The sequence below is a fragment of the Panonychus citri genome, unplaced genomic scaffold (assembly GCF_014898815.1).
Source record: "Panonychus citri isolate SS breed McGregor unplaced genomic scaffold, ASM1489881v1 Contig00090, whole genome shotgun sequence".
Taxonomy (NCBI): domain Eukaryota; kingdom Metazoa; phylum Arthropoda; class Arachnida; order Trombidiformes; family Tetranychidae; genus Panonychus; species Panonychus citri.
Window position 1 is genome coordinate 278,408 of NW_026515495.1, and position 24,502 is coordinate 302,909.

Genomic DNA, 24,502 nt, shown 5'->3' on the forward strand with positions numbered 1-24,502 from the left:
TAAGGTCAGTAGGTCTGTATGTTACTCATCATCTTCATCATTTTTATCATTCTCTCTCCATCCTCATCCTCATCCTCATCATTTTCATCATGTTAGCTTTCATTTTAAGCTTATTGGCCCTCCGGGGAAGTGTTAAAAACAGGTAACCACCACCTTCGTCATAATATAATATAAATCGTTCCTGATCATCTGATAATATACAGGTTATTATCATTATTATTATTTAAAATGAATGAGGATCAAATGATGATGATGATGATGATGATTAGTAGGATGAGGATGATGTCGACTTCATAGGATATAAGTTTAATTTTCATTCTCAACAATCAAGCTCAACAATCAGATCACGTTGGTATCTATTCAGTTTCTAAATATAGTAAATATTATTACACATAAAAAAAATAAGATTGATTTATCAACTTTAAATCATGATAGTTAAATCTAATAGTTAATTAAAAATCAGGTCAATAAGTGAATCTTTTTTTTCACAGCAAGAGTTACAATTAATTTTAATCTTAATCATTTGTAGCATCATTTTCATTAGATTTCATGAAAGCTAAATTGTTTGGGATGCTTTTTACTTTTGCTCAACAATTAACTTTTTTTGGTTTACCGTTAATCATTTAGTTTTAATTGGTGGAAACTTTTTGTTTTGTTAAATCAATTGTATCGAGAGATGAGATTGTGATTAATTGATTTACTTAATTTTTGTTAATTAATCTTTTCAAGGTTAATCAAATTATCTGCTTTTTTGTTGATTGTTGTTGATCATTTAGGGTTAATTTGTTGGTTAATTATATTATTTACTTTTGATCAGTTTTTGTGTGTTCCTTTTGATTGAGATGATCATCTAATTGTGATTAGTTTGATTTAGTTTGTTGATCGTTTCATTTTATTTTATTGATGAACAGTTTTCACTTTAATTGTCAAATTGATTTGATTAGTTGATAATTTATTGATTCCTCTTTAATTATTATATCACAAGTCTATCAGGATGTTTAATTTATGACACACTTTTTGATTGTGATTTAAATTATTTCAACAATCAACAAATAGCTGAATGATTAACTTAACAATTTAACGAATCACTTTATTTTTGTAATTCTTTTCTTCAATTGTATTTGTAACAATTAACATCAATCATTACCAATTGATTTGTTTATCATGATTGATCATCAACATCCAAACTATATAATCATCACTAATTACTAATGATTTATATAAATTGTCTTAGAGATTTAAATTTATTGTTGATTCAACAATTGATTGTACACTAAATTTAGAATCAACAACTTCTATTGATAAAGTAACAATTCAGTTAATTATATAAGACAATTAGAATTTATTAATTTGTCAATTTATTGTTTCCAATTACTTGTTCAGTTTAATATATTAACAATTAGGTTAATTAGTTGATTGTCAGCGTTTCAAATGTTAGATTTAAAATTGATTTGATTGTCAATGTTGTTTGCCCATTGATTGTTATTATTATTTTTGGTAAATATTTTATTGTTAACTGAGTTAATTGTGATTAGTTATTTAAAGATTGAGAAAAATTGATTTACTCAATTACTCTAATTGTGGTTATTTCCTGTTCTCACTTTAATTGTTGCTATAAAAGGTCAACAATTTAAGGTTAATCAAGGTTAATGGTCAAAGTTAAGTGTGAAAAGTTAATTGTGATGATTAAATTTAAATCGGAGCAAAAAAATTTAAACCATTAAACAACAGTTAATCATATTGATTAACAAGAGATGATGGTTATTGATTATAATACAAATGAGTATCAAATTTTGATTGGTAATGATTAACAAGCTGATCAAATTAACCAACATGTTTACAATCAACTTTTTTTTGCTTTTGTTTGATTTAAATTGTTTATCTTAATCCAGTTCAATTTGAAAAGTTGATTGTATGAAAAAAAATGATATTTTCATGGTTACAATCAACTTGATCAAATATCTAACCACTCAGATTACAATTAACTTTCAATTGTTGGTGATTAAATTTCAAATTGTACTCTTAATTGTTGGATAATGATATTAATTGTTATGATAAACATTATTATTATGTTGAATAAGTAAACAAGACTATTAGATTGTTTAATTAATCATGAGATAATTAATATTGATGATTAGTTAACTGGTCAATATGATAAATGATCAAGTGAGATAATCAAAGGTTGGTGACACTTTAATTGTTGCAATTAGAGTAATCAATTAACCAAATGCGTAAAAAATTAACCTTCAATTGCTTCAAACTATTAATAAATTTAGCCTGAAATGATTGCAAAGTGATGATGTTGATTGATATTATAATTTCATCAGCTCATCATCATTAACAATTAATTGTTAATCAATCAATTAACTGATCATATCTTAAATTGTTTCCTAAATAATAAACAATTACTCTTTCTGATTGTACTAATATTTAACAGTAAAAGAAAATATCAATTTAAGTGTTTAAATTAATCATCAAATCAAATGGTATCATTAACCAACATCTAAACAATCAAATTAAACGATTATATTTATTGTAACAATTAAACAAAATGATCAATTAATTTATAAATATAATAATTGATTTCCAATCAAAGATCAATAAACTTTTTTTTTCCCAAATTCGTTAAACAATTAAACTAATCATCCATATAAATTGTTTCTCTCAACCTAAATCATCTCAATGTTAGTGTTGATTGTTAATCAATAAAACGTTTAATTGGATTAAAAACTAATTTGGATTAGTTTAATTGTTCGTAACTTTAGTTGATTAAATTTGGAATTTATGGTAAATTGAATTTCGCGGGTCAAGAACAAAAGATCCACCGGGAGGGGGCGACAAAGAACTTTTGTAAACTCCCATTGGAATTTTCTTGTTTAAAAGTTTTCCCTTGATTCTGAAAACGGTTTAATTATTGTTTCGATTTGATTAATTAATTAATTAGTTTCCGAGTGTTTTTTTTTTCTTATTGATTTTTGTTCTCTGTGTGTTCCCAACATGAAAATTACTCTAATTTTCTGTGTAATTTTTTGCCTTCACCTGAGTTTCGCTTTTGGTTCTATTCTTTTTGGTGGTGGAGAAAATGGAATCAATTCTGTCTCTGGTTCTTTTAAAGATATTCTTGTCGATGAATGGGAAGTATTTAAGTCACAATTTAATAAACGATATTCCAATGAGACTGAAGAATATTTCAGGATGAAAATCTTCTTGGAAAATAAGCGTAAAATTGCCCGTCACAATGTTCGAGCTGCTAATGGTATGCATTCATATCATTTGTCAATGAATCATTTCGGTGATCTCTTACACCATGAATTTGTCACCCTAATGAACGGTTACAAGGCTCATCTTCGTCTTCATATTTATAATGCTACAACATTCTTGACCCCACATCATGTTTCACTTCCTAAGTCAATCGATTGGAGAGAAAAGGGTTATGTCACCGAGGTTAAAGATCAAGGACAATGTGGATCATGTTGGGCTTTCAGTTCAGTGAGTAGAATTTTATTTAATATTCTATTCTCTTTTGCTGATGTTCTTTTCTCTGATGTTTATTTTTAAATCTTTTCTTTTCTTGTTTTTCTTGTTTTCTCTCTCCAATTAGACTGGTGCTCTTGAAGGACAGCACTTTAGAAAAACTGGTAAAATGGTTTCTCTTAGTGAACAAAATCTTGTTGACTGTTCAAAGAAATTCGGTAACAACGGTTGTGAAGGTGGACTCATGGATAACGCTTTCTCTTACATTCGACATAATCATGGTATTGATACCGAACAATCTTATCCATATTTAGCTCACGTAAGTTTCAATTGATTTAGATAAAATTAGCTTGAAAAAGCAAAATTTAATCTCAACAATTTATAATATACATTGACTCTAACAAAGAGAATCAATTGAATCTTTCCAATCCAATTGCCTAGAGAATCTTTCTCTCCATCTTCATCTCATTCACTGCAGTTGATTATTGTTGATAATTTTAATTGACCACATTAAATTGTCAGTATTAATTTCACTCAAATTTATCATCTCTTTGGTAATCTTATATGTAATGTGTTTCTCTCTCTATCTGTGGGAAAATTTTGAGAACTGTTGATAATTTTGGATGCGTGATTAGGATGTTATTGGTAAATAATAATCACTTATTTTCAATCATCTGATTGAAATCTCTTGATTGGCTCCATGTGATACATTTCCCTCTAAATAATAACATGATTTGTATTGAGAAAGTGATACAAGATTAAGTAGTTTTCATAATATCTTAGATTGGATTTGATTAATTTTTGTTTACTATTAATTGAATTTGATCTCCTTGTGAGGTACTTGACTTTTCTTTGTTTATCAAGCTCATCTTATCATCTTTACTTTTTTCTTCCGTCTCTTTCAACTAATAATGAATTTCTGAATCTTCGAGAAATTTATGATCATGATAAGAAAAAAAATAGGTTAATTGTTTCACTTTTAAACTCCATCTTAAATGATTGTTAAATCATTGCCGTGATTACCAATGGTTTAGATCATTTCTCATCATAAATCGAAACAAATTGTTTAGTTTATTAAAACTCTTGCCAACAATTTAGCTAAATGATATTTGATTACAATTTATTAATCACTAGATGTCTCTAGTCTGATCATCTCAAGTTGAGATTCTCAACATTTACACTTAATCATGTTGACTTAATTGTGTAAAGAAATCATAATTTGATCCACCAATAATTACAAGGAAAACTTTAAATATGATACATATTTGAAATGTGATCAAATATTTTATAAAATGATTACTGATGAATTTTACCTTTAATTGTAATTAATGAACTAATTTCTTTTTTCTTTTTTTATTCAGAATGGTAGATGTCATTTCCATCCAAAAGATATCGGAGCAACTGATAGTGGATTCGTTGACATTGATGCTGGAAATGAAACCAAATTAATGGAGGCCATTGCTACCGTTGGTCCAGTTTCCGTTGCTATCGATGCTAGTCATGAATCTTTCCAATTCTATTCCCATGGAGTTTATGATGAAAAAGAGTGCAGCTCAGAAGATCTTGACCATGGTGTTCTTGCTGTTGGGTATGGAACCGATGCTGAAGGAAACGACTATTGGATCGTTAAGAACAGTTGGTCCGAAAAATGGGGAGAAAAGGGTTACATTAAAATGGCTCGAAACAAGAAGAATCAATGTGGAATTGCTTCATCTGCCAGTTACCCGTTGGTCTAATTAAACACAATCAGATTTTCAACAAACATTCATATATATTGATCATACTCAATCGAAAAGAATATATATTTTTCTCTTTCAAATTTCCAAAGCAAAGCCAATGATTTAGACAAAGAATTTAAAAAATTCATTACAATTAAACTCACCCGACTTACTATATATATTTAATTAGCTGTAAATTGGTCAACAAACTAAGTTACAGTTAAATCAAACTTAAAATTGAACAGAAAATTATGTAAATGCTTAAATTTTGATAAAAATTAAAAACATTTATTGTAATGAGAAAAACCAATCCATCTCCTAATAATTAGTATACAAATCACTTCAACAATTAAATTAATTTCTCTTCTTTTTGATTTCAGAATCAAACAACTTAAATTGTGATTAAATTGCTTGAAAAATTACTGGAAAATGATGAACAATCAATGAATTGGATGTGATTTAAAGCCGGTCAAGGGGTTATTAGCCTGATGATTGAATAGATTTGTCTAAATTGATCATTAATACAATTGAAATTAAATTTAATTGAAAATCACATGTATTCATCAATTAATCTAAAATTTCTCGATAACTAATAACAATAAATCAAGAGAGAGCCATGAGTCACTTCAGCTGAAAAACAAACCCAAGAGCAATTTATAGGTGCTTGTCAATCAATATAAACTATTTTGTTATTCACCGCTTTATTTTTATTTCTTATTCTTACCTAAAATTTGTGACTCTTTGATTAAGTGTAAATCAATAAAGAACAACAATTAAAAGTGAAACGACAAGTACAATCCTTAAAATGTCTAAGCTTTACAAAATGTTTAATGTCCAAGAAAGGCGAAATTGTGAGATATCCAAAGATGAATATATTAGATTAGCAAAAATCTCTGGTGTTGAGCAAGTAAATATTCCAATATGTGTGAATCCTACAGAATTTCTTAAAACCAATATGGTGGAGGATGGAAAGAAAATTGGTAACTGGGCGATAATATACTTCTTTGTCGACAAGAAAAATGGAGTTTACCCTCAACTTTTCACCGAGCAAATTCTATGGGAAAATCAATGGAGCCAAGATGAGGTTAAAGATGTCCGAATAACAGATTACTCGATTGACTGCTATAGAGTTGAAATCCGAATGCTAATACAAACAAGAAACACTTTGGCGAAAAATAAAGACTTGATGGTGAACTTCAGGGAGCAGATTTATAAAGCAATGGATATGGATGGTATTAGACTCGACTCATTAAATTCGATAACTGATCTTAAGATTGAAATGAGTCGCTTGAAACATTGTGAAAATTACAAGCATATTATTTTCTTTGAGGCAAATGATGATCACAAATCTCCAATTCTTAAAAGTAAAATGGTGACTGAAGATCTAAGGAAAGGTCAATTAAAATCCTTTCGATTTTCCCTCTCATTAGAATAGGTGGTGAGATACCTGAGGATGTTGTCTCTTCTCTCTTCTCTCTTTTCATTTCCTTTAGCTTTCTTTTCAATCATACTATTCTACTTCCTATCTTATCATCTTAACTCTTCTTTGAATCCCTCTCTTTCTGGTTTAACTCTCACCTACAATCAAATAATCAAATCATGGATAACGCTTTCTCTTAAATTCGACATAATCATGGTATTGATACCGAACAATCTTACCCATATTTGGCTCACGTAAGTGTTTCTCTCTCTCTCTCTCTCTCTCTTTCTCTATCTGTGGGAAAATTTTGAGAACTGTTGATAATTTTAGATGCGTGATTAGGATGTTATTATTATCATGATGTTATTGGTAAATAATAATCACTTATTTTCAATCATCTGATTGAAATCTCTTGATTGGCTCCATGTGATAATTTTTTCTCTGAATAATAACATGATTTGTATTGAGAAAATTGTTACTGATTAATTTTTACCTTTAATTGTAATCACTGAACTAATTTTTTTGTTTCGTCTTATTTTATTTAGAATGGTAGATGTCATTTCCATCCAAAAGATATCGGAGCAACTGATACTGGTCTTGATGGTCTGATCTTGACCATGGTGTTCTTGCTGTTGGGTATGGAACCGATGCTGAAGGAAACGACTATTGGATCGTTAAGAACAGTTGGTCCGAAAAATGGGGAGAAAAGGGTTACATTAAAATGGCTCGAAACAAGAAGAATCAATGTGGAATTGCTTCATCTGCCAGTTACCCGTTGGTCTAATTAAACACAATCAGATTTTCAACAAACATTGATATATATTGATCATACTCAATCGAAAAGAATATACATTTTTCTCTTTCAAATTTCCAAAGCAAAGCCAATGATTTAGACAAAGAATTTAAAAAATTCAGTACAATTAAACTCACCCGACTTACTATATATATTTAATTAGCTGTAAATTGGTCAAAGCACTAATTTATAGTTAAATCAATGATAAAATTGAACAGAAAATTATGTAAATGCTTAAATTTTGATAAAAATTAAAAACATTTATTGTAATGAGAAAAACCAATCCGTCTATTAATTAGTATACAAATCACTTCAACAATTAAATTAATTTTTCTTCTCTTTAATTTCAGAATCAAACAACTTAAATTGTGATTAAATTGCTTGAAAAATTGCTGGAAAATGATGAACAATCAATGAATTGGATGTGATTTAAAGCCGGTCAAGGGGTTATTAGCCTGATGATAGAATAGATTTGTCTAAATTGATCATTAATACAATTGAAATTAAATTAAATTGATAATTTTTCACCTCGTAATGATGATGAAATTAATTGTCTTCCGGGTTCACATCAAGTTTTCCTAGAAAAAATATTCAATAACCAGACAATTAACTAATTTTGTGATTAACAATTTCCGTTGTTTAAGAGTGTAAAGTCATCATGGATACAATTTAACATCACAATTAATTTAATCACAATCATTTTCCTAACGGTTGACCCAGAATCATGATAATAATTGATCAACAATCAACGATGGTCCAAGATGAAAACCAAACCCAATTAAATTAGTGAAAATCAGACATGAGTCAAACATGATTAAGTATAAATATAAAACTAGATGATAGTTAACTATTATTATTAGTTAATTGTAACTGTTACAATCAATCCACATCTAAATTGTTTCAACAATTGAAAGTCCAACTCACAAAAAAAAGGATAAACTAAAAAGCCAAAACAATGATTTCACCAATTGTCAAATTGATTTTACTATCAACCGTTTTAACAGTAATTAATTGTGATCCTTTACCATCATCATCATCATCATCACCATCAACCTCACAATCAACAGCATCCTCATCTTCATCTAAATCAAAGATATCAACTGATTTAGTTCTTGACGCATTTGAATTGTTCCGCCGATTATTACAAGAATCATCTGTTGTCCAGTCGGAAATTGTGACCGGTAAAACCGAGAAAGATTCAACTGACCACACAGTTTCTCATCATCATCATCACCCTCACAATGTCCATTCATCTTCATCATCTTCATCATCATCTCCTTCCGTCTCTACACCGGTCCAATCCTCGAATGCTCCCTCACACTATTCACCTTTACTCCGACTTGACCCTCTTGTACTGACCAATCCAATTGTCCACGAAGTTCGAGATGTTAAATCTCCCACCTTGGGTAAAATCGTTCTCACCCTGGACAATGTCCAGTTCACCGGTTTTTCCGATTTCAAAGTTGAACAAATTTCCAATGCTGGACCTTGTCTTAATTTCCAACACTTGATTCCTAAACTAAATACCTGCGCTAATTATACCGTTGATTATTATTTGTTTGACTCAATTCCACTTCGAATCTCAGAGGGAGCAGTCAAGGCCACAATTCCAAAGGCCAAAATTGTCGGACGTTTCTTTGCTTTTGCTTCGGTTATCGGTGATTGGTCTCGAACTTCACAATTTAATCTAACCACCACCGTCGATGAGGAAGTGGCCCTAATGGTTTCACCGCTCTACACCATCTCTGATCGTTTCGTCCTCGACTCATCCATGGGACAATTTGATTCCGCCATCAGGTCATCTTTACCCGAAGTATCTGAAGCCCTTCGAAATGCTTATTCTAAAGTTATCGAAATGAAGCTCAGTGATTAAACTTTTAGTCCAAACAATCAATTAATCTTTCCAATTTAACGTGTATGTTTCTGTGTTCATTCAATTCATTATTGTTAAAATTAATTATCGAAAGTTAATTGTTAACAAAAAGAAAATACATTAACTGTACTTCTTTTTTAATCATTTAATTCAATCAACTCACAATTAGATTGATTTTGTCTCAATCAAATGGCGGAAGTTGATTGTTGATACAATTGTTATCAATTCAATTGATTATTAAATAAAAAAAAACCATTTCATTCATCAAATTTTTAATTATCTTATTGTTAGATCAATAGTTAACTGTTAATCATTTGTGTATTCATTTTAATCACTATTGTAACAATTTAAAATGTTTCATAATACAATTTAAATGGACTAAACAATTTACTGTTTCAAATTTCATCTTTAACTTTCTCAACGATTAATTTATTAAATATATATACAAGAAATTATCTAAATTACAATTAAGAAGCAATTAATTTAATCATCTGTTGATAATTATTATCTTAAGGCCACTAATTGTTGCTATAAAACAAAAAAAAGTTAATTATCTAAGAGGAAACTGAATCTAAATGGATTTAATAATCTCCATGTTTTCAGAATGATGGAAATGTTATCGTTGCGATTTGATTGTTATTAGTTAATTGTGATATTATTGTTTCCAAATGTATTCTTATTTATCTAGTTCGCTGGATGAGATTCGGTTAGATTTTGAGGCCAAATCGATTCTCCTCGAATTGGAAAGACTCAAATCGCTCCCAGAGAATCAGAAACATCGTTTCATTTGGGAATTGATTCAAAACGCCAAAGATTGTGCTCGACCCAATGAACGGGTGACAATCGTCATCAACCTGGAAAAGGATCGATTTGTGTTCGCCCACAATGGCCTCGAATTTAGAGTGAAAGATTTGATCGCTTTGGCTCGCAGAGGATCAACTAAAACCTTTGACGAGAATCGACTTGGTACTGGTTTTATAAAGACCCACGTTCTCAATAAAACTGTCCAAATTAAAGGTCAATTAGCGACAGCTCGAGGTTTCCGTGATTTCGTGTTGACTTTAAAACGATCAGCTGATAATCTTAATGATATGAAGATTCTGCTAGAGGAAACTTATCAACAGATCGACTCGTTGACTCGCCAGCATCATAATGACTCAGTTGACCTGACGAGTACTAGGAAAGGCTCGTTGGCCTCTTCGCCATCTTTATCGACAGTGACCAGTCATAATTTTTCATCATTCGAATATCATCTTGATCCCGATTCTTATGCTATGGTTTGCTCAGCACTCGAAGATCTCAGGCGTAATATCATTTTCGTATTGGTAATCAATGAGTCAATTGATTCAATCGTCGTTAATCAAAATGGTTCACAATTGAAATATACTCTTAAAAGCAAGCCCATATTTAGAAAAATTTTTCGAGCCAAAGTGTCCGGTTTGTCCCATTCAATGTTAATTCGCCCGTGCGACTCATTCGGCCTGATCCTTGGTGTTAACTGCTCTAAATCGGGTTCCAATGATTACTATTTAACCTCCATTTCGGGTCAGGCCAAAATATTCAAAGAGTTTCCTCTTATTGGTACTGAAGATTTTAATTGTGCTCCATTGATACAAAGTTCACATTGGATGGCAAGTGACCTTAGAGATGGACTTAGGATTAAAAAAACATCGGAAGCCGAATCTGATCACATCGCTGAAATAAATAGATCAATTCTTTGTGCTTATCGTGATTATTGGATCACTTTCATTAGTGAACTAATCGACCTTCAAGTGCTAAATCGTCACATTCTGGCGATAAGTGGCCTTCCCAGATACTCAAATCGTTACTCGGATAACCTTTGGTTCAGAAAGACCATTCAATTACCCTTAAGATCATTTATTCGAAGTCAAGATTTAGTTCGTAACACAAGATCGACAAATGAACTTTACTATTATTCACGAATCGACGATTGCCTTTTTCCCGATTGTTCAATTAATCAAACTGTTTGGCATTCGATTGCTTCAGCAATTATAACCAAATCAAAAGATTGTCCCCATTTAGAAGTCTCGTCGAAATGGATCCAAATAATTAACCAAGATTATCGAGATTGGGGATTACCGGTAAAGTTCAGCGTCGACGATGCCATTCAACTAATCGAGGCCACTTCGATTGATTATATTTCTAAAAGTGAAGATCGAGCAATTAATTGGTTAAATCAGTTGATTCATTTTCTATCATCATATGATTGTTTTCACGATTTACTCAAGAAAAGGTCAATCTTACCTTCTCAAAATGGTATCTTAAGGTCATTCCAAGGTGCCCCAAATAAACGAGATCAATTGCTTCACCATGAAATGGACAATGGGCTCGAGTTGATCGACGAAACAATCAAAGATATTTACAGTGATTTAGGTGATGATTTAAGAGACAATTTACTCCATAAAGGTATTGATACAAATCAATTAACTTGGTTACCCCAGATGAGAGTGGAAACAGTTTTCATTAATCTTGAAATTTTACTCAATCGTATCAGTGGATTAGGTCAAAGATTAAATCTTGACCTTTTAGAATCAGCATTCACCATGAGTCTATTATTTCACTCTGAACCCGATTCAATAACTGTAACTTTAACTCGAGTATTGAAACAGTTATATCCATGTAAGTACAAGTCTCATTAATCAACAACAATTAGTTTAAACAATTGACTGATTTTTCATTATTCATTTTCCTTAATAGCAATTGAATGTTTTCCTATTTGTGAGAAATCATATCAAGTTTACCCTCGGGCATTTTTCCTTCGCTGGACACTGACCATGTTAATCTACAGGATTCAGTTGATTGTTAAACCAAATGAAGAGACAGTTAAAGTTGATCAGTTAACCACATCAATGCCACTGATTGTTAACATATATGATTGGATCAATGATATTATCTTTCTATTGGAAAAATGTGATTTAACTAATTTACTTTATCAGAATCAATTGATTCCTCTTCAAAGTGGACATTTGACCAAAATTACTCCTGAAATTTACCTGGAAAATGAACCGGAAACTTTTCAATCAAGTGAAATATCATTTAAATTGTTGGTCAATCGATTTGTGAAAGATGATCAAGGAAAATCAATTGATTGTACCAATTGGTTGGTCGATAATCGTATCAATTGTAAACCTGAAACAATTAGACGAGAAAATGTTAAACAATTAACTTTCATGTTGGACTCAATTTTCAAGCAAATATTTGATGGAACCTTAAACATTGATGATGATCATCATCAACAATCAACTGATTGGATTGAATTGTTTCACCAATTGATTGTTTGGTGTTCCGATGATCCAGTTAATCGTTTCAATCTATTTCCATTGATGTCTGCATACAAAGGTTTTCTTATGGTCAAAGCTCATGGATGTCAAAGTTCAAAAGTAGCCCTTAGTATTGTCCACTCTGGTAAAGAATGGTCAACAATTGAACAACTAATCAATCTACAATTAGATGTTAATCTTTTACAATCAATTGACATGATTAGCCAAACAAAAGGCTCCCGGTGGATTGAAAAGATTATCAATAATGCTGAGATAATTGATAAACTATTAGTTAATGATCACAATTTAGTTGAGGTTAATTCATTACTTGAGATGATGAATATTGATGAGGTGAAAAATTTGATTAAAAATTCAACTCAATTAGTGAACAATTCACCATCAATTGAGACAATTGATTCAACTGGAGAAAATAATTTTCAACAACAATCAACAACTTCCAATGAATCTATTGATAGGATTAGATTAGTTTCATCAATTGTTGATATGATTACTAAATCGTTTTCATATTATCCTTCAATTAGAATTGAACAATCAGTGATGGGCAAAGATTTAATCATTTCAAATACATTCAATGGTCAACGAATGTCCATCAAAGTGTGTCCACTTCATCAAGGACAAAATTTCGTAAAATTGACCAAATTTGAAGCTCTAACTTCGTGTGCTGAAAAATCTGATTACTCTTTATGTTTAATTGATTGTGATGATCCTCTCAATGGTAAATTTATTCTGGACATTGGTCAGTTAATCGAGGAAAAGGTTAAATTGAAACAATTAGTTGAGAAAAATGATTCTATTTGTATCACTTCAACATCAACTGATTTTAATGTAATCATATTTAAAGAGATTTGGATCAAATTATCAATTGATTTTGATTCATTTAATTTACATATGAAACAATATTTACGATTATGATTTGAACAATCAAATCAATTCATGAGCCAATTAAACTAAATTTAATTTCACTTTGTTAACCTTTGTGTCCATTAATTAATTGCGTTAATTTGTCCGGTAAATTGTCACAATTTAATCAATCAGGTCAATAAAATTTAATTTTCTTTACCTTATTTTATCATGTAAAAGGTAAATCAACCTTGTAATTGTATTACTTGTATTACCCTTCACAATTAACTAATCAAGTTGCATCAATGTTAAATCAATATCTAAATGTTATTACTTATTACACCCTTAAGCCAAGGAAGGAAGTTAATTGTAAACAATTAATATACGAAAAAATTAAAAGTGTAATCGTCTTTAAAAAACAAATCAAATTAATATTATTTTTGGATAATCAAATTAATCAGGTCATTGCCATTATCATAGTGATGATTACAATATGATGATTACAATTTAAAATCATTTACTTGATTAGCCTAAAGGTGAATATTTTTTTTGAAGTAATTAAGTTTACAATCAATTTTACTAATTTAAATCCGTGTTCCCTCAAGATGAACTTGAAACAGAATTAAGTTAATTAAAAATCGAGAACAGGAAAATGTATATAAATATAATCTTGACATTAACAATTAGTATTGATTGTAAACAATTATTCAATTCTTAGGGTCATTAAGCTTAGATTTAAATATTGTCACAATTAACTAATTGTTTATCAAAAGAAAATGTAATATCAGTTAGTTGGTCTAATTGTCCAAAAATCTAAATATATATACTTATTATGATTTACTGAGCAATTAAACTTGTAATCAACTGATTAGATAATTTATGATTCGTCTAATTAATGAAACAATTAACTTTTTCATTTAGATAATTAAACTTACAACTATTGATTATGTTTCATCTTAAATGTCAACTTTTGAAAAACAATTATGTTAGTTGATTAGTTGGAGGGATTAATTGTTTACATTTCTTTGATTGATTTGATTTGATTAAATAACAAAATGATTAAATCCTAAGTATTGGGCTGTCATTAGAAATCATGGAAACCCTGAACAATCAATTGAGGCGGTTCTTGATGATTAAAAACTGGATTCAATTGAAAGTAACAGTTAAAAAGTGAAAATTAAAGTTTCAACAACTTGATTTTCTGATCATAGTTAACGTGTCTCTCAAATTGTGAGTGTATACAATTAAATTGTTTCACTCTTTTTAAATTGTTTCCTCAGTTGTAATTCTACTACTAATCAACTTGTATCATTATTGTAATTACAACAGTTACAATTTAACTATTACATTAGTGTCTCCTTTTTTATGGTTTGTTGATTCAACTTTTGCTTTGACATTTTGCTAATTCTTGTAAAAACTGTGTATTGACAATTAGTGAATTACAATACAGTAATTAACATGGAATCATCTCAATCAACAATAGAAACTGCTCAGTTAACTATTGCCAAAGCACCTCGACAATCAAGGGAACGAACCTTTGCTCCAGTTGATCAGTTAATCGTTGAAAATGTACGAAGACGATTTATTGATTGTGCCACCGAGGAACCAGAATCATTTGATTGTGAAGAAGTGGAGAAAATAAAAACTGACGATTGGCCAGTTTACCGATTCGTGTCTATTAACAATAATAACGAGGAGAAATCACTTCAAGGATTAATTGCTACCCTTAGATGGCGTAAAAAACTTGGTGTCCGAACTGTTAATGAGAATGAATTTCCTGATCTAATTTGGAGAGTAGGTCCACTTTTCCTTTACGAACCCGATAATCAGGGTAGACCAACCATGTATTCTCGGTGTAAATTTGTCATGGGTGTTAAGGATATCTCCAAATGGGAACAATTGTTTACTGCTTATCAAACTTGGAGAATCGATGAGATCGCCGATGGTAATGGTTGGACATTAATCCTCGATTTTGCCGATACTGGTATTCGAAATGCTGATTTTGATCTTTTAAGATTTTTTCTTAATCTTCTCATGAACCATTTTCCTCGAGGAATTGATAATATTTTGGTTATCAATTTACCCTTTATTTTAAGAATGTTCTGGGGTTTGGTCAAGACTTGGATTCCATCTGATCGGGTGGACATCATCAAATTTGTCGATTCCAAATCAATTCAAGAATATATTTCTCTTGATCGACTTCCAAATTTTCTCGGCGGCAATTGTACTCGTCCATATAAAGGCTACGAAGTTTGCCCTAAGGGTTGTCCCGATGTCTTTGAATATGGAACCAAAGAGTCAGGGTTACCTATGAAACGAATGCAAGAAATTTATAAGATTTATGAGCCTCTTTTAGAGGTTTAATTAACTTAATCATCATCTACAATTCTTATTGATTGTCTTATAAATAAATTGTTTTACCAACTTACCTGAATATTTGTAACTTGCAAACTTTTTTCTTTAATAATTCTACCAATGGATCAAAATTAAATCGGATTTGTTTCCATGTTTCCAATTGATTCTGGTGATTTATTTTTCCTTGTTGATTAACTTTCTTTGTAGAAAAAAATTTCCTTGACAATTTAATTTGACAATTTGATCTCCACTATTGATTTTAAACTCTTTTTCTTTTCCTTTCAATTCTCACTTTGATTGTCATCGATTTGGTTAATTGTCATACTCCTTTAATTTCCTTGTTTCATCGATTGTCATATGAAAATTATCTTAACCACAATTAACTTTATACTTGGACCGGTTTTGATTACTGATGGTGAACATTATTATTATTAATATATTTCCAAACCATTAATAATATTCCAATACCAGGAGAGAGAGAGGGAGAGGGAGAATCAACAATTCTTAATAATTGTGTTTAAATTGTTTGAATGGAAATCCTTTTCTCTAAATTGATTGTTGATTTTGAACGTGATTGATTTCTCAAAACTCTACAATTAAGAGGTAAACAGTCAATTTGAACAACAACAAAAGAAAAACGTTCATTTGGGATTATAACGAGTTGAAGGTTTTTCTATCCATTCTTATTCTCAGCTTGATTGGATATAAAAGAAACACAATTAAACACAGTTTAAGAACATGTTGATAATTCAGCTTGAGTCACACAATTTACTAATTGTTGTTACCAAAATCTGTAAGAAAAAAAAAGATATTCATTGTTAGAAAGAGATACCAATACAAACAAAGACAAGGTTTTCATATATTCAAACAACATGAAGACACACTAATTAATTTCCATAAAATAATTAAGGTCAACAATGTGATCACAAGTAAAACAACAACAAAACTACAAACTCATTACCTTTTAATTTCCTGGTCAATCAAAGGGTCAAAACAAAACAAAACAATTAATATAAATGAACCGAAAAATTAATCCAACCAATAGATTAAAAAAAAAACGATTACCTAATCCACCAAGACGAGAAAATGTTTACACAAATCAATCAACCAATCAATCAATCAATTAACAAAATTCTTTAACCCAACCAAGGCCATCAAACAATTAACATATTAAATAGAAAAAGAAACAAAATCAATTCTAACAATTAGAATGATTTAGAAACAATTAAAATCCTTAAGAATATTGAATTTGTTGATTAGTTGGAATAGAGAAAAAAAAATTTTCAATTGAACAAAATGTTCGTTTAAAGATTGCGCCATCTGTTGAATTAGAAAAGAAAATGTGAAAAGGTGAACGCCCATCCGCCATGTTTGCTGTTCGCAACAACTAATAATTTGTTTTTGTTTTTCTCATTTTCTTTAATTAAAAATGTTTACAATTTAAATCTTATTTAACTATTGTTTCGGACAAAATACCGGTCCTACAATTTGTCGTAACTCTATCCGAAAGCTTAATTGTTACAATCAATGAAGTGGGTGCGAGTGGCTAATAGTACTGGGCCGTCGCCGCGTCCAAGGCATGGTCACCGTGCGGTTGCTATAAAAGATTTGATTATAATATTTGGTGGTGGCAATGAGGGAATAGTTGATGAATTACATGTTTACAATACAAGTGAGTATAATTAGCTAATCAAAATTAGTCCCATTCCTTAATTGATCGATTAACATCTCTCATTTGTGTGTTATTCTTCATCATTTTCTATTTCTCTCTCTCTCTCTCTCTCTATCTTTCTTCTCTTTTCTAGTATTGCTTCTTTCTCTTTCTTCTTTTCTCTTTTTCTTCTTTCTTTCTTTCTGTCTTTCTCTTCTATCATGTTCAGTTTTTTTCTATTATTTTTGTTGTATCTTCATCCAATGTTTCAAATGTAGTTTTCTCTTTCTCTCTTTCTGTCTGCGTCTCTCTTTTACTTTCTCTCATATTTTTGTCTCTTCTTCTATCTCTTTACCTTTCATTCTTTCTCTCTCTCTCTCTCTCTCTCTCTCTCTCTCTTGACTTTTCTTTCATCTTTCATTTTCTGACTTTTTTCTTTTGCATTTCACTTGCAAACACCTTAGAGTTTTTCTCTTGCAATCCAATTCTTGTTTCTTTTTCTCCATTGTCTTTATCTATCATGTATTATTTGTCTCTCTTTCATGACAGCTTATGCTTATGATCATTGTCGCTGCGGGTAAATCTGAATACTTCAAAAAAAAACTGCCAACACACTACCTATTTGTCTGTCTCTCTTTTTAGTCTTTTTCCTGCTTTTCCTGCCTTTTTTGTTTCTTCCTTTCCTGCTAATTTGCTTGGTTAAAATTTCACAAGTTTAAATTGATCCCTTTCCTTTGATCGATTCCTCTTCTCCAAAAAAAAAATTTGTTCCTCTATCATGTCCATGTACAATATTTCTCATTATAATCTTTTATTTTCTTTTTATTTGTTGAATTATCTTTTATGGCTTTCTTTGGGAAACTTCATTGGTCTAACACTAATCATCAACAATCTATACCCGCCAATACTATGAATCATATCAAAATTATCTTTCTGGCAATTTGTCAACAGCTACTAACCAATGGTTTATACCACAAGTAAAAGGTGAAATACCACCGGGATGTGCGGCATACGGTTTTGTCTGCGATGGTACTCGTTTACTCGTATTTGGGGGCATGATCGAATATGGAAAATACAGTAATGAACTATATGAATTACAAGCATCTAGATGGGAATGGAGGAAACTTAAACCAAGACCACCCAAGAATGGGATTTATCCATGTCCACGGCTTGGACACTCATTTACCCTTATACAGAACAAAGTTTATCTTTTCGGAGGTTTAGCTAATGATTCAGATGATCCAAAGAACAATATTCCCAGATATTTAAATGATTTATATGTTCTTGAAATGAAACCCTTTCTGTCCACCATGCAATGGGAATTAGCGCAAACCTATGGTACACCTCCTCCTCCAAGGGAGAGTCATTCTGCAGTTGCGTACATGGGAGCTGATGGTAAACATCCAAAGCTTATCATATATGGCGGGATGTCAGGATGTAGACTCGGGGACTTATGGCAGTTGGATATTCAAACTATGCATTGGTCAAAACCTTTCGTTGAGGGTATTCCTCCATTACCTAGATCACTTCATTCTGCTACTCTTATTGGTAATAAAATGTATGTTTTCGGTGGCTGGGTACCACTTGTGTATGATGATGATAATCGAGGTCAACAGCCAGGTAATGTACATGAAAAAGAATGGAAATGTACCAATACCTTAGCAACCCTTAATTTAGACACAAATAGATGGGAATTAATCACCAATGAATCATTTGATGACAGTGTACCAAGAGCTCGTGCTGGTCATTGTGCAGTTGCAATATCAACTCGATTGTATATATGGTCAGGTCGAGACGGTTATCGTAAAGCTTGGAATAATCAAGTCTGTTGTAAAGATCTTTGGTTCCTTGAAACAGAAAAACCCTCACCTCCCAGTAGAGTACAATTAGTTCGTACAGCAACAGATACACTAGAAGTATGTTGGGGTGTTGTACCAACTGCAGACAGTTATATTCTTCAAATTCAAAATTATGATCCTCCTCAGACTACAGCAAATTCGAGTGGTACTACTGGTCAACATCCACCTGGTATACCATTAGTCAAAACACCACCCGCGACACCTGCTACCTTACCATCAATACCTGTCCAAAATTCATCGAAAGTAGCCAAAGTCATTCAGCAACCCGTTGTCAAGATGCCTCTTTCCCAAAATCCAGGACAAATTCCCACAATAGTTCAGTCTTCACTTACTTCTCTTCAATCTCCAACCCAAACGCCAATTCAATCTCAGACGGTCACTGAGTCTAAATTAGTGACGACAGCTCCAACTGTCATATCCAATGTTTTCAGGTACTTGTCTCTCTTTTCCTCTTATTCTTAAACTTTTATATTCAACTATTTTTAACCTAATCTAACTTGATCAATTTTTTTCTCTCTTCATTCTATTATTATTATTATTACTATTAGAACAATTAGTGATTCTAATCTTATCCAATCAAGGACAACTGTCGCCAGTACAAATCTTAGTAAAACACCAACATTAAGCCAAACCACCACAGCTACTACAACAGCTTCTACAATTGTGACACCAGTTGTTAGAACGACCACCGCATCATTAACCCCACAGATCGTTACAACTCCCATTTCATCATCAACTTTATCAACCAATAATACGGCTGTTGTATCAAATCAAACACAACAACCACCAACAACAGCTCAAAGTCAACAAGCAATGTCAGGAATGGCTGCATTGGTTGCTGCCGCTGAAAGAAAGACCAAAATTGAACCTCAAATTCAACAAACCATTGCCGGTAATCCAGCAATTAAACAAGTTGTGGTTAGCAGTGTTGGTGCTACTCCCGGTACACAAACTCAATTGATGTTTGTTAAAACTGCTTCTGGTAATCTTCAATTAGCACAAACACAAGGAGGTAAAATTAGTAATGCAACTTATGTGAGATTAGTTCAACCAACTACTCAATCAAGTTCTACTACTGGTTCTATCAAAGGTATTCCTCAGGTTGTCCAAATTCCAGGAGGAGTAACCCAAGGAGTAGGAGGACAGAAAGTAGTTATAAAGACAATTCAAACATCAACACCACAAAGTTCATCTGGATCACCGAAATCAACAACCCCAGTTGTTGTCACTTCATCCGGTGGTACCCCTGGTGGAACTGCTCAAACAAAGACGATCTGTGTTTCAGCAGGATCATTGAAACCTGGTACCTCAGCAAACACTTTACCCGCCAGATTGGTAACCAACCCTGCTGGTGTTAAAATGCTGGTGATATCAAGCCCACAAGGGCAGGGTGGACAAGCACAACAAATCGTGATGAATCAAGGTGGTTCTGGTCAACAGCCCATCACCCTTCAACTGGCTAACTTAGCTGGAGGTGTTGGTGGTACCAAATTCACAATTCCAGGTTTACAAAAAGGTTTAGTTACTACCTCTCAAGTTGCCACTTCAACTGGACAAGCTGTGACAGTGGCATCCGCTGCAACAGGTACTACACTAAGTGGTCAAAAAATTATCCAACTACCGCCTGGTACTCAATTATCAGGTATGAGACTTGTACAAGCAACATCGAGTCCTCAAAATGCCGGTGCCACGAGAGCGCAAGGGCCTACAAGATATGTGTTAGTTTCACAGCCTGGAACCGCAGTTAGACCTCAAGCAGTTCCAGTTCCAGCTACAGTTAAAACAGAAAGTCCAAAAGTCCCCCAATTTGACGGTGCTGTTGATGAAGAAGATTCTGAGACTACTGAGACTCAAGTTAAAAAAGAAGAAGAAGAAGATCAAACTCCCACTGTAGTTACATCTACAAGTGACTCGAAACCATCAGAAGAGAAAAATTTGGAAGATCAAATGAAAGAAACTGTAAAGACTGTCGATGAAAACGATCAGATTAAAACTGATGAGTCTGTTGAACAAGCAATAGAAGCTTCTGATAACAATGAACAATCGGTCAATCAACCAGAATCTACTTTCATCAAGTCTGAATCTGTCTCTGAAAAATCTGAACCAAATATTGGACAATCAAAAAGTGAAGAAGGTACAAATATTGAGGAACAAGACAAAGAATCACTTGGGCCAAGTGACTTAGGTAACACTGACCAAGCTGATGCTGAGATGAAATCTTTTGATGAAACATCTAAAGTGACTGAAGAAACTGAAAAATCTGGTGAAATGATTGATTTGCCTAAAGAGATTGAAGAAAATGCATCAAGCACTTCTAATTTACAACAAGAAGATCAGAGAAATGACGATGGACTTGGTGATGCATTGGCCGATAAATCAAGTCAAGATTTGCTTAACGACATAATCAAAGAAGAGTTTAAAAATATTGAATCAAATGAACAGGCAAACAACATTTCAACAACCATTGGAGAAACTTCATTAATTGACAGTGGAAAAGAATCGTTACAATCAACAGCTCGAGAAGAGTTAAAGCCTGTTGAGACAGAGCCTATGGAGACACAGTCAGAAACCTCTGATCAAGTTGAACAGCCTGAAAACCAACAGAGCAACAATCAAACAAGCCTCTCATCGATATCAATTAAACCAGATCCAGACAATTCCCCGGAACAATCAAATACCAATGTTGAATCAACATTGTTAGGTCAAATCACATCATCTTCTTCATCTCTTATTGCCCCTTCATTGAAAGTAGAAATGCCCGGACTAGAGCCACCCGAACAAATGTGCGCTGATGATCCCGAACCAGCTCTTCCAACAATTCCAACAATTTCAACAATAGTTCGTGAAACTAAACGACCAGCCACCAGCTCTTTAAGCCAAGAATCTGACTCTGATCCATTATCGACTCTTGCTTTAGCAGCTACTGGTGATTTAAGGAATAAACAACATCAACCATCTACATTATCATCATCTTCATCCTCATCTTTGACAGCAACATCATCAACATCAATATCACTAATAGCAACATCAACAAACACCAGTCAACAATTACAACAATCATTAGCTGATAAGATCAGTGAGAGTTCATCTAATTTAAGACCTTTAGGAGTTGTTAAAACTGAAAATACTTCTAACCTTTTAAAACCAGTAGCAGCAGTCGCTCCAACTACAACTTTAACAACTTCATCCATTAAATCAACTCAACAAACTCTATTGAACAGCTCCAGTCTTAATTCAACGTCTCAGTTAACCCCACACTCCGTTTTATCCAAGAAAAACCAGTGGTACGATGTCGGTATTTTCAAAGTCAATCAGTGTGTTGCATCTCATTACTATGTACCTGCTGATGGAGATACATTTTTATCCTCTGACTCTCAAGATGGAGATAATTTTATACCACCCAATTATTCAAGTATGATAAAGATGAATTTACAACCGGGAACCGCATACAAATTACGAGTTGCTGCAATTAACTCATGTGGTCGTGGTCCATGGTCTGAAGTAACAGCATTCAAAACATGTTTACCCGGTTATCCAGGAGCTCCATCAGCGATTAAAATAGTTAAAAGTTCAGAAGGTGCTCACCTTTCATGGGAACCACCACAATTTACTTCAGGAGAAATTACTGAATATTCAGTTTACTTGGCTGTTCGATCAACTCAATCTGGTGTCTCACCTGGTTTAACACCAAATCCTCCTCAATTAGCCTTCATCAGAGTTTATTTTGGACAAGCAAATTCATGTGTCGTGTCAAATATTCATTTAGCAACAGCTCATATTGACACATCTACTAAACCAGCCATTATTTTCAGAATTGCGGCAAGAAACGAAAAAGGTGACCAAATCAATCCACTTATCTTCACTTTGACTTTGCATTTTTTTTCCTTACTTAGTTCATTTAATAATTTCTCTATTTTTGAAAACAAAATTATGCTAAATTAGGTTATGGTCCAGCTACACAAGTTAGATGGTTACAAGATTCAAACGTTTCAGGAATTTCTAAAGGATTACCGAAAAGAACCACATCTACTTTATCCACTACAGACAAGTAATTAAATTTGATGAGATAATTTGAATAATTCATCTGATTTTAAACGTAATTTTCTCTTATTCTATTTTACAGCAGTGTACCTTCTAAAAGAATCAAATTAGAATCTGAACATTGATTTGGCAAAGATGAAAATTTATATATAAAAACACAACTCGATTAACAAATATTCCTCCATCAAAGACAAAACAACAACAACAACAACAACAACAACAACACCAATAGAATTGAGTGGGAAAAATAAATACCAACAATTCCAAGTGAATCTATTGATAGGATTAGATTAGTGACTGTAAAATCATTTTATCCTTCAATCAGAGTTGAACAATCAGTGATGGGCATCAAAGATTTAATCATTCAAATACATTCAATGGTCAACAAAATTGTCAATCAAGGTGTTTATGAGTGTGTGTGTCCATCTCTCCCTCTCTCACACACTCACCAAGGATATAACATTTTGACCAAAATTGAAGCTCTCTAACTGCATGTGTGTTGGTAAAATCTGCTTACTTTCTCTCTCTCTCTCTCTTTTTATGTCTTGTTGATTATGATCGTGATCATCTTATTGATGATGGTAAAATGTATCTCTGGACACATTTGGACAGAGTTAATTGAGGAGAAAAGGTTAAATTCACACAATTAATAGATAAAAATTGATTCAATTTGTATAAGTTCAGCATCAGCTGATTTTAATGTAATCATATTTAAAAGAGATTTGAATCAAATTATCAATTAATTTTGATGCATTTAATTTACATATAAAAAAAACCCCAATATTTACCATTACGATTATGATCTAAACAAAGAAAATCAAATCTTCATTCATTTTCTATTCAAAACTGATTTAATTATCATCATTTTTAATTGCACTGTTACCCCCCTTTTGGTCTATTCGTTTAATTAACGTAAATCTTTCCCCTCAATTTTAAAACCAATGTCTGAATATATCATATTTGCTTACAGCCTGAAACCCCAAGGAGAAGGAGAAGTTAATTGTAAACAGTGATTATCCTAATTAAAAAAAAACGGACTTCGATCCATTTGTGACCCTTCATCGATTTTGCTTAAACTCATAAATAAAATAAATTTGCTTACGCCGAAAATGATTGAAAATAATTGTATAAATAATTTATTATTATCAATAAAAACAATAGATGGACTAATCAAGG

At 32.0% G+C, this 24,502-nt stretch overlaps 4 protein-coding genes and 1 pseudogene across 5 annotated transcripts; all 5 read left to right on the forward strand.

Annotated features, from left to right (window-relative positions):
* Positions 1 to 2,889: 2,889 nt before the first annotated feature.
* On the forward strand, positions 2,890 to 5,498 carry LOC128387446 (procathepsin L-like). Its single transcript, XM_053346647.1, has 3 exons — positions 2,890 to 3,489; positions 3,602 to 3,793; positions 4,836 to 5,498. The coding sequence occupies exons 1-3, from the start codon at positions 2,998 to 3,000 to the stop codon at positions 5,208 to 5,210; spliced, it is 1,059 nt and encodes a 352-aa protein (XP_053202622.1). The 5' UTR covers positions 2,890 to 2,997; the 3' UTR covers positions 5,211 to 5,498.
* Positions 5,499 to 5,851: 353 nt separating this feature from the next.
* Positions 5,852 to 7,396, forward strand: LOC128387466 (cathepsin L-like; annotated as a pseudogene).
* Positions 7,397 to 9,751: 2,355 nt separating this feature from the next.
* On the forward strand, positions 9,752 to 13,542 carry LOC128387427 (uncharacterized). Its single transcript, XM_053346624.1, has 2 exons — positions 9,752 to 11,918; positions 11,997 to 13,542. The coding sequence occupies exons 1-2, from the start codon at positions 9,947 to 9,949 to the stop codon at positions 13,490 to 13,492; spliced, it is 3,468 nt and encodes a 1,155-aa protein (XP_053202599.1). The 5' UTR covers positions 9,752 to 9,946; the 3' UTR covers positions 13,493 to 13,542.
* Positions 13,543 to 14,441: 899 nt separating this feature from the next.
* LOC128387454 (motile sperm domain-containing protein 2-like) lies at positions 14,442 to 15,939 on the forward strand. Its single transcript, XM_053346657.1, has one exon. It carries the CDS (start codon positions 14,879 to 14,881, stop codon positions 15,782 to 15,784), a length of 906 nt encoding a protein of 301 aa, XP_053202632.1. The 5' UTR covers positions 14,442 to 14,878; the 3' UTR covers positions 15,785 to 15,939.
* Positions 15,940 to 17,133: 1,194 nt separating this feature from the next.
* Positions 17,134 to 24,436, forward strand: LOC128387423 (host cell factor 1-like). 2 transcript variants are annotated; one of them, XM_053346617.1, is made up of 5 exons: positions 17,134 to 17,447; positions 18,378 to 19,716; positions 19,834 to 23,120; positions 23,228 to 23,333; positions 23,412 to 24,436. In XM_053346617.1, the coding sequence occupies exons 1-5, from the start codon at positions 17,303 to 17,305 to the stop codon at positions 23,449 to 23,451; spliced, it is 4,917 nt and encodes a 1,638-aa protein (XP_053202592.1). In that variant the 5' UTR covers positions 17,134 to 17,302; the 3' UTR covers positions 23,452 to 24,436. The 2 variants fall into 2 exon arrangements, with proteins under 2 accessions (XP_053202592.1, XP_053202591.1); XM_053346616.1 differs by having other exon boundaries at positions 17,135 to 17,447; positions 23,409 to 24,436.
* The last annotated feature ends 66 nt before the right edge of the window (positions 24,437 to 24,502 follow it).

Bases quoted from the DNA above. Each gene is read 5' to 3' on its own strand.
- LOC128387427 (XM_053346624.1), top strand. From the start codon at position 9,947: ATGTATTCTTATTTATCTAGTTCGCTGGATGAGATTCGGTTAGATTTT. The intron at 11,919-11,996 runs GTAAGTACAAGT...TTTCCTTAATAG, and splicing joins ATTGAAACAGTTATATCCAT to CAATTGAATGTTTTCCTATT.
- LOC128387454 (XM_053346657.1), top strand. From the start codon at position 14,879: ATGGAATCATCTCAATCAACAATAGAAACTGCTCAGTTAACTATTGCC.
- LOC128387423 (XM_053346616.1), top strand. From the start codon at position 17,303: ATGAAGTGGGTGCGAGTGGCTAATAGTACTGGGCCGTCGCCGCGTCCA. The intron at 19,717-19,833 runs GTACTTGTCTCT...TATTACTATTAG, and splicing joins GTCATATCCAATGTTTTCAG to AACAATTAGTGATTCTAATC. The intron at 23,334-23,408 runs GTAATTAAATTT...TCTATTTTACAG, and splicing joins ACTTTATCCACTACAGACAA to CAGTGTACCTTCTAAAAGAA.
- LOC128387446 (XM_053346647.1), top strand. From the start codon at position 2,998: ATGAAAATTACTCTAATTTTCTGTGTAATTTTTTGCCTTCACCTGAGT. The intron at 3,490-3,601 runs GTGAGTAGAATT...CTCTCCAATTAG, and splicing joins CATGTTGGGCTTTCAGTTCA to ACTGGTGCTCTTGAAGGACA. The intron at 3,794-4,835 runs GTAAGTTTCAAT...TTTTTTATTCAG, and splicing joins CTTATCCATATTTAGCTCAC to AATGGTAGATGTCATTTCCA.